This window comes from Xenopus tropicalis, chromosome 1, assembly GCF_000004195.4.
Source record: "Xenopus tropicalis strain Nigerian chromosome 1, UCB_Xtro_10.0, whole genome shotgun sequence".
In the NCBI taxonomy this organism is placed as follows: domain Eukaryota; kingdom Metazoa; phylum Chordata; class Amphibia; order Anura; family Pipidae; genus Xenopus; species Xenopus tropicalis.
Genome location: NC_030677.2, coordinates 95,596,302 through 95,606,568, shown reverse-complemented (window position 1 = coordinate 95,606,568; position 10,267 = coordinate 95,596,302). Strand labels below are relative to the sequence as shown.

Sequence of the window (10,267 nt, the reverse complement as noted above, 5' to 3'; positions counted from 1 at the left end):
AATTCTGGCAGCCTTGCATGCCATAGTGGAAAAGTTAGGCCCCCAACAAGTGCAAATATCTCCTCCCCCTGTCCACTTAAGGATACCTATTTCTGTTAAGTAAGGTTGGTGAATTGCTGGACTGGGAGACTAGAGTTTGATTGGAAGGGGGAGGCCGCGTTAATTAGGGACGGCTTTACCTACGGCTTCTTCATCCCATTTACACCAAATCCCCAACCAATGTTTGCAAAAAACCTAAAATCAGTCCCAGAAAACATGGAGGTAGTGGCAGCCAAGCTGCAGAATGAAATATCGATGGCCGGCCCGTTTGCATCCCTGCCTTTCCCAAACCTACGGGTTTCCCCATTGGGTGTGGTTCCAAAAAAAGAACCCGGAAAATTCCGGTTAATCCACCACCTTTCCCACCCAAAGGGCAAATCGGTTAACGATGGTATTAGCAAGGAAGCAGCGGCCGTTTCGTATGTGTCCTTCGACCGTGCGGTAGCATTAGTACGGCAGGCAGGGATTGGTGCGCTCCTATCTAAGTCAGACATCGAGTCCGCCTTTTGCCTCTTCCCAGTACACAGTGACTGCTATCACCTCCTGGATTGCCAGTTTGAAGGCCAGTTCTATTATGACATGTGCCTCCCTATGGGCTGCTCAATATCCTGCCGTTACTTCGAATGCTTCAGTACCTTCCTCGAATGGGTAGTCAGACAGGAAACTGGCCATAACTCAGTCATTCACTACCTGGATGACTTCCTGTTCGTAGGCTCCCGGTCAACCAACGTGTGCCAACTGCTGTTGAGCACATTCCAATTTTTCATGCAAAAATTTGGGTTTCCCCTGTCAAAAGAAAAAACGGAGGGGCCAACCACTGTTTTATCTTTTCTCGGCATTGAGATTGACACAGCAGCACTGGTCTTCCGCCTCCCTGAAGACAAACTGCAAAAACTAAAGGTGACCATTTCTGAAATCCAAGCGGCAAAAAAAGTGACGCTCCGTAGCATGCAGTCCCTACTGGGCCTGTTGGTCTTTTCGCGCCGCATAATGCCCATAGCACACGTTTTCTCGCTGAGGTTATCTTTATCCACGAGGGGCATTAAGCAGCCCCATCACTTCATTAGAATTACCAAACAATTACGTGAGGACCTGAAGGTCTGGCAAACATTCTTAGAAAAGTACAATGGTCACACCTGTTCATGGACACGGAATTATCCAATGAGGAACTGAGCCTGTTCACCGATGCGGCTGGCTCCGCAGGGTTCGGAGCGATTCTCGCTCATGACTGGTGTGCAGAGCAATGGCCAGACAGCTGGCCAGTTGTTGGTCTATGCAAAAACTTAACCCTTTTGGAGCTATTCCCCATAGTTGTAGCGGTGGAAATCTGGGGAGAGCGAATAGCTGGGAAAAAGATATGTTTCTGGACAGATAACATGAGCGTAGTATTTGCCATAAACAGGTTAACCTCCTCATCCCTCCCCGTACTTGCTCTGTTGCGACACTTAGTTTTGCGCTGCCTTGAACTTAATATATGGTTCCGCGCCCGGCATGTGCCAGGTCGCATCAATACTGCTGCTGACGCCCTTTCTCGTTTTCAGTGGCGGACCTTCAGGGAACTGGTGCCAACTGCGGTAGAGGAGGGAGCAGCATGCCCAGCATTCCTTTGGCGACTGGTGGAAGACAACTGCTGAGCCTGGTTAGGTCCTCCCCGGCAACGTGGCAAGCATATGGTAAAGCATGGAGTGAGTGGCTCCCGTTTACCAGGGGCAGGGACTGCGAGAATAAATCCCAATTAGGCGACAGTACTATTGACTACCTCCTAGCTCTGCGAGCCAGGGGTTGGTCAGCAGTGTCCGCAAAAAGGCGTCTCAGTGGCCTGGCCTTTTTCTTCAAGCTGTTAGGTTGGCAGGATGTCACCAAGCAATTTATAATTAGGCAAGCCCTCAAGGGCTGAAGGCGCGAAACTAACAAAGGAGACACGCGCAGGCCAGTGGATTTCCAACTGCTACAGCGCTTGCAAGCCCCCCTGCAGGTCATTTGCAAGTCTCAATACGAGACTGCACTATTCCAGGCAGCGTTTAGCCTTGCCTTCTTCGGGGCCCTTCGCATTAGCGCGCTCGTCCCCCGAGCGCAAAAAAGCCAGGTGGTCTGAAGCATAGTGACGTGATAATAGACCAAAATTTTATAAGATTCCGCATAGGCAAATCAAAAACAGACATTATGGGGAGGGGCTGCTGGGTAACCATTTCCTCCATCCTCGGCACCACTTGCCGAGGAGCTAAGACGGGCTGGCGCGAACTTCCTGGCCCACAAGGACAGCACACCACTTACCCCTTATCAGTTTAGCCGTATTTTCAACAGATGCCTGGAAAACCTTGGCTTAAATAGGAAGGAGTTCGGTACGCACTCCTTCAGGATAGGCGCGGCGACGGAAGCTTGCTTACAGGGCCTCAGCGAATCAGCTGTAAAATCGGTAGGGAGGTGGAAATCCGGTTGTTTCACTACATATATCCGCCCTAACCTGATCGTTAACTAGTTTTCTCCCCCCCAGGTTGCAATACGCCAGTAGTTCTTTTGGTTGGGCACTCCTACCTCCGTCGGGCAGAGAAGCGGGCTGCAGTTCGGCCAGGCGGCAGGAACCTTGGTCTCCACGGGGTTGACATGGTATGGAAGGGTATTAGCGGTTTGAAGTGGCTGCAAGTCCTTCCGGAAGTGTTTGCGTTCCGCTAGTGCTAGTCATCCATGCAGGAGGTAACGACTTAGGAGCGGTGAAAGTAGCTGATCTCTTAACGCTGATTAAGTCGGATCTGGACCACTGTGCCTCCTTGTTTACTAACCTGATCATTTTATGTTCAGAAATTGTCCCCAGGTTGGCCTGGAGGGGAGTCCGGGACCCAGCTGCAATAGATCGCACGCGCAGGCTGCTTAACGTGAGAATCTCCCGCTTCGTTAAAAGCAAAGGGTGGGTAGCGTGGCGACACACCCACCTGGAGGGGGAAACATTCAGATTCATGGCACCTGATGGAGTACATCTTAATGATATAGGTCATAATATTTTCCTATCTGGCCTACAGGATGGCATTGAGCGTGCGCTAGGGCTCTTGGTGGGTGGAGTCGTAGTTCAGTGTAGGGATACATGAACTCCTTCTGGCGGGGGGGTAGTCCTTAGCCATTTAAGTTCTGATGTTGTCTTATGGCTTCTACATGCCCACTGCGTTCGCAGTGGCCGGCATTCGTTAACAAAATGGTTTAAGAGGTTTGGAAAAGTTCAATGTACATGGCAAGGACTAATTTTGGTTTATAATAAAGCTGTGGCCACCCACACAACGGTGTCTTTGCGTCTTTTGTCAGCTAGGTGCAAGGGGTAGAGTGATAATGGGAGGGAACAAGTCTCCAAAGTCTTATATTTTACCAAATGTATCATGTATTTTTTTGTATTTTTTTATTCAAAAATTTTCATTCAAAATATGTCATATAAGGTCATGTAAAAATAAAACAACAGTTTCAGTCAGACAAAGAGTAATAGTTCTTTGTTAGCAGAGATCACCTTGGCTCTGTAGTTTCTGACACTCTTGTTGTGTAAAAGCATTTTAGATTTTTTTGTTCTTTTGTCAACCTTTTGAATGTCAAGGGGTTATAAGGTTTGTGTGCCCATCCCCTTTTGTAATGTCATTGCTTGCTGCTCCTTGCTCTATGGTTTTCTCCACAATATTACATGCAGGACCCTGCAGTGGCTATATATTACTGAGACCTTTCCTTCCAGTGGTTCATTTTAATATTGTTTTCCGTACACTGTTCCATTGTTATTCAATGTAAAGTTTATTCAATAATTAATGCTGGTTTACACTGGCAGAACTTACTTTGATAAAAATTCCTGTTCGGATTTAGCACTGCAATAGTTAAACTGTCCGCTCGAGTTGGCTTTCTGAAGTTTCTGATGTTCTACGAGCAAGGAAGCAGCTACTTAATGTATTGTCAGGGGTTTCAGGGTGATGGCACATGGTAAGATATATTGCACATGTTTAAATCTTCCAAAAATGCCATGTCGCTGTGGAAAAAGTAATTTACTTGTGACAGTTCTCATGTTAGTGGAGGGCATGGCATTTTGTTGGCCACAGTTCCGCAGATTTATCATAGTTGACATATGTCCCCATGTGCCATGGCCCTTAGATGCCTATGCAATACAAATCCCTTTGACTAGTAAAATGAATGTAATGGATGTTGACAAATTCATCAAGAAAAAAGTTTCACATTGAAATCAATAAGATGTCATATGGGGATATGCTAAATTGCCTCACAATATATACTTGGCCTTGTTTTTTTTATGTTGCCTATGCTCATTTGCCTCATAGTATATACTTGGCAACTTTGGCCTCTTCGTTTTTTTTTTTTTACATTGGACATGCTCAGTTGCCTCATATAAAATACTTGACATTGGGCATGCTGTGTTGCCTCATGGAAAATATTTGGCTTCTTTATTTTTGGACATTGGATCGTACACAATGAATTAGTCTTTCTATGTGACGTAGTGGATTTTTGCACTGAACCACGCAAGTATACATTTTGGTGCTGAATTATGCTCCATGTGTCTGCAGTCAGACCAACGCAGTGACTCTGGCTGCAGGCATGAGAAAAGGCTGTTCCCAGAGCTAATTCTTGGCCTGCGATTATCTGTGTCAGTAGCTTAAAACCAAACCAGTTTACACATCATAAAGTAACTGCTGTACAGCACAAGATACAGGACCAAATATACCTCTGGGAAAAAGAAGAGTTGAAGAAGATGAGCCTATACCAAGTACTTTTATCTCAATCAGTGACGCTGCAAGACAAAATAACCTTTTCATAAATTTACGTAAGATATTGTGCACAATAAGTTCCCAGTGGTCCAGGTTCTAAAATTAAAAAAACAAGAGAGATTGCTATTCAGACTGGAGAAGATTCAATAGAGGCTGAGCAATGGAGGATACAGAAAGACCATTTGTATCCAGTTGCATTTTCTACCCCTACAGACACCTACATCAGTGGTTCAAGATGCAAAGTAGTAAACAAGTCATAGCGTTCCAATCATTATCTGATGACAAAACAATGCACAAAGAATCAATGCACAGCTATCCACAATGATTAAAAAGTCTGAAGAAATACCTTCAGTAGTATTTTTTCACAAAACATTTACTACAAATTATAAAAAACGCTACTTTTTTTTAGCAATAGATTTGGTATGGAAAAGAGAACAAGAAAGTTTGTTATTCCATATGCAGACAAAGCAGTTGTTTTAGCTGGAGATGGGCAATTTGGGCAGTCCCAGTTACAGTGCTATGTTCTGCACAAATGTGATGGTGGACATAATGACGAAAAAATGTGTTGCTTTCACAATTGGTTAGGTTGTCCCGAGAAAAACATCTGGACAAATAGAAGCACTTGCTTTTGAATTGCTTTTGCCTCCCTAATAAGGGAGCAGTGAAGAAATGGTCTGTTCTAGCTGAAATAAACATGGTCCCCAAGTGTGACCAACAAACATGCTATAGCAGATAAAATGTCTGCTGGTGGGCCACGTGCCCTTGTGTGCCTTGGGAAATTTTCTCTTTTGCCTCTATTTATTAAAAGAGCCTTGTATAGGTTACTTATTGGGATATAAAAACTACTTGGTAGTAAACTATTCAGCAGGTTTAGTTTTTGTCTGAGGGACAATGTAGACACATGGGTGCTACATTGTCCAGCAGCAAATTTCTCCCTTTAACATTTTAGCATATATAGGTGTAGTTATAGTGTAAAGAGTATGTTAAAAAGAGGAGACTAGGGGAATAAGGTTGCTGAGTGAGAAAAGAAGAAAAAATGCAGAGAGGCCTTTGGTATAAGGTTTTTTTTAGTTTTGAATCTGACACTCCTAGATTGTGTAATCACCACAGGATATGAGGCTGCATCTGCCATTTAGAACTAAGGGCCCAGATGGTGACCCCTGGAAATGGAATATAGACAGGAGTCATTTACAGAGATCATGGGCAAAAGCAACAGCACTAAGGGGCACTAGAGAGTGCTTTTGCCCAGAGTCTGACAGCAAAAGAAATCTGGCAAATGGTGCACAGCACAGTGGAGTTAGCAGTGGCAAACCAAGCCAGCCAGATTATGTAGGCAACTCAGCTGACAGCCTTGTCGGGAATGGGTGGTGGAGGGATGCATCAGACAGATCCCTAAAGGAACAGTTCAGTGTAAAAATGAAACTGATTAAAATTGATAGAATGAGCAAAATAAAAATGTTTTCAACATAGTTCGACAAAAACGTAATCTATAATGGCTGGGTGAATGGATGTCTAACATAATAGCCAGAACACTACTTCCTCCTTTACAGCACTCAAAGCTGTTAGCAGTCAGTAACCGATCAGTGACTTGAGGGGAGCCACATGGGACATAACAGTTTAGTTAGGTTGCTTTTGTATCTGACCTGCGTGCTCACAAACTAAATGAAAAGTTATGTCCCATGTGCCCGCCCCCTAAAGTCACTGACTAAAAAAGAGTTTAGAGACCTAAAATCAGTAAGCAGTATTCTGGCTATTTTGTTAGACATCTGCTCATTCCATTCTTCATAGATTACATTTTTGCCTTACTATATTAAAAATATTTTTTATTTTGCGCAGTGTGTCCCAGTTTCATTTTTACACTGAACTGTTACTTTAAGGCAGTGATCCCCAACCAGTGGCTCAGGAGCAACACGTTGCTCACCAACCCCTTGGATGTTGCTCCCAGGGGCCTTAAAGTAGGTGCTTATTTTTGAATTCCTGGCTTGGAGGCAAGTTTTGATTGCATAAAACCCAGTGTAATTGCCAAAGAGAGGCTTCTATAGGCTGCCAGTTCACATAGGGGCTACCAAATAGCCAATTATAGCTCTTATTTGCACCCCCAGTACCTTTTTTCATACTTGTGTTGCTCACCAAATTCTTTTCCATTTGAATGTGGCTCACAGGTATGAAAGGTTGGGGATCCTTGCTTTAAGGGCTCAGATGAGGGGTAGGCAGGAAGAAGAAGAGGTACTTGCCTAGCACCCCACTACCACCATTGTGCCCTATGCATGTGCATCTTATGCCTGCCTTTTATTCTGGCCCGGGAGATAAGTGCAGGGCAGCTTTACCATCTGCCCTAGCGTAAGCACGGGTCCCCAATGCACATCACCATCTAACTTGTGTGGCTGAATGATGTCCAAGTTAGAGGGCATGGGGTAATGCCTACATGCCTCCTGTCCTAAATACAGTGCCACCAAACACAGGTTTTTGTTAAACAGGGGAAAAAGGACCATTTTTCGTAGAATTTGCAGGTAGGTAATTTTATTACCATTGCCCAAAAAAGGTGGAAAGTACTGGTAATCTATATATCTACCTTTGCAAGGACCTTTGCAAGGATGGAGTAGCTGCAGTTTCTCTCTTTTCCATGTTCTGCTGAAAAAATAATGAAGACCATCTATTTTTTGTGATCTTCCCCATGCCAATAATAGTTCCATAGCTAAAGATAATTCTTACAAAAGTTAAAGGTGAACTAAAGCTTAAATAAGAACTGTTTAATTAATCAGAAATGTTTTACATTATGATTTGGCGTCATGTACCAGACCAAGGCATCTACAGCCCTTTAGCCTCCAAAGATTCCCCCAGTAGCTTCCCATCTTCTTCTCTTCTGATTCACTACACATGCTCTCTGCTGCTTTCAGTTACTAAGGCCCTGTCATTGTTCCCTTTTTATCAGTATCTGTGGAGTGAATTATCCCAGATTGCTTGGGATTAATCACAAAAAAGTTATTCCCAGAGCTTCCCAGAAGTATCTGCTGAGTTCTGAACTTTCTCGATGTGTTACATATTCACATTCATTAAGTTTCTGTTATTACTTAGCCTTTCAGAGGCATCAGTCATTCATTTTCATTTGTAGAACTGGATTATATTCTATACTGCCTGTCTTAAGTCTTACTTATGTAGCCCACTTTTGCGGAATGATGCTGCTACTGGTGTATTACTTTGGCGCAACAGGAGCCCTGAGCCCCGCTTACTATGGGGGACAGGTGTGTTAATGCTGTTTGGCGTGCCTCCACCCAGGGGTTATGTTGTGGGACTATAACTCCCACCCTGGGACCTTGATATAACTCTGTGCAATGCAGGGGATCCACACAGCTCCCGGCACCTTTCCCCTCCCTGGGGTAGTTGCTTACCGGCGGGTAGGTGATACCAGTGCAGGAATGAGCCAGATACACACGATTGTGATGAAATAGATGAATGCTGTTTATTTGGGTAGGACCTTTCCAGGAGCGGCATACAAATCACATGGAAGGGCATATACTCCTTACTACTCATTGAGAACCTTTTCCTGTTGGACTACCCCACGGTACTCACGCCATATGCTCCCTTCTAGGTCCTCTCCCCGGTACTCTCGCCAGGAGACACTCCCTCTTGGAGTTCTCCCTGGTACTCACGCGAGGCTGTTACACCACAGGGACCCACACCGGTACTCTCGCTAGGCATCCTCAGATCCGGCCTCCTGGACTAGAGGTGACTTGATCCACCTACCTAGCCACTTTGTGCCCTGCACTCCAGCAGATGTAATGCTGGGGAGTCTTAACCCCACTACCACTCCTGGAGGGGCAATATCCACCCATTCTAACTTGGAGTCCTACATGGCACTCCTAGAGTGTCCTATTACTTGAACTACTATCTATTAACTGTGCCAGGGGTGCACACTAACTGAGCAGCCCCTGGGCTAAAATGTCTGCCAGCACATGGCTGCATCCCTTTATATATCCCAGCACCCCATCTAGTGGTTGCTGGTGAGAAATGCAGGGGAGACTCCCTTTTAGCAGAAAAACATCTAGGACCACCTTTAGGTGTCCAATTCCCTAAGAACACCCTCTAATGCCTGTCTAAGGAGAACCCATCCTAGGGGCCCCAAATCTTGGGGATCCCTACACTTAAATGCAGGTAACTTTTCATTAATAATTGGTTTCAATGCATAATGAAATGCAATTACTAACTCATATACTATAAGGTGCCAAATATGAAAGCATGTATGACAGCAGAAATGTTTTTGCTTGAATTTGATTCCTTTTGGCAGTGTATCAAGGAACACATCCTAGCAAGACCTCTGCTGGTATCTGTTATCTATGGTACCAGATAATCACATGATTTGTGGAAACACTACAAAGGCCATATGGAGTGCCAGCTTTTTGTAGATCCTTGAACGTCACAAGTGTACCCTGAGGGTTAATTGGATGCAAGAGCCACTAACCATATAATCAATTTCTTTAACATTGCACGCTTAAATAATGTAGGATAACATCTGCTTAGAACAAACAGGCTAATTAAAATGCTGAAATATGTCTCCATTAAACAGTTTGAGAAACAGTTACTGCTGCTCATTTAGAGCTATTTCCAGCCGCAGCTTTCAGCATTTTGGTAAAATGCTGTTACATAAGCACTAAACAGTAACAGATGACAGGCATAATGAGAACTGAAAGGGCTCCTTGTTAAAGAATCTCATATTGTAACAGGCTTTGATGCATTTGTTCTCTGACCTGAGAGACTAATAAATTGGTGGGTGAATTTGATATTATCTTGAGGTTCTTTAACACAAGTCGATGCTATTCATGCTAGCATCAACACAAATTTCAAATATTTAAATATCTGATTGGAAAGAGGCTGACCTAGCCCTATTCTGGTTGACTGCAGGTTACATATAGCCAAATGAAAAATGGCAATATGGACTCTCTCTCTAGTGAAAGAATCAGGCCCAGAGTGGCAATCTATGGATTCTGGTAAATGCCAGAGGGGCTGCTGTAAGATGCTATAGACAGTTGACTAGTTGTTGGGCCTGTAGGGAGCTTTTTGGGCCTGTGTGCATGAAATGCTAGGGCCTATTTTAAATTCCAGTCTGGATCTGGAAGGCATCGAAAAATGTAAAACTATTTGAATGTGTATGCTGTTGTAGCATACAAGCATTATATCTGCTTGCTTAACTTTTTAAACCAACTTATTGTATGATGTGGCTACAAACATAGGGTTCTGTGGAGAAATTTATAAAGTGATGGTGGAAACTTGGTCAGAGTTTCTGGATTTGCTGATTTTTTTTTTACTTTACATTTATAAACTCCATTTTCAAAATAAATAATTCAATAAAATACAGTATCAACTGCTTTTTCACATTCTACTATTTTTTTTATAAAGAACGTTTATATAATATTAAATAACTTTAAATGTTGTAAAATTCCATTATCTACTGTGAAAGGATGAAGAACTCCTTTTGGGCAACATGGAAAGAA

At 43.7% G+C, this 10,267-nt stretch overlaps 1 protein-coding gene across 1 annotated transcript; it reads left to right on the top strand.

The window, feature by feature from the left end:
• Nucleotides 1–255: 255 nt before the first annotated feature.
• LOC116412005 lies at nt 256–3,653 on the top strand. Its single transcript, XM_031905023.1, has 2 exons — nt 256–1,712; nt 2,534–3,653. The coding sequence occupies exon 1, from the start codon at nt 256–258 to the stop codon at nt 1,210–1,212; it is 957 nt and encodes a 318-aa protein (XP_031760883.1). The 3' UTR covers nt 1,213–1,712; nt 2,534–3,653.
• Nucleotides 3,654–10,267: the final 6,614 nt, after the last annotated feature.

Coding starts and splice junctions, on each gene's coding strand:
- LOC116412005 (XM_031905023.1), top strand. CDS start 256: ATGGAGGTAGTGGCAGCCAAGCTGCAGAATGAAATATCGATGGCCGGC.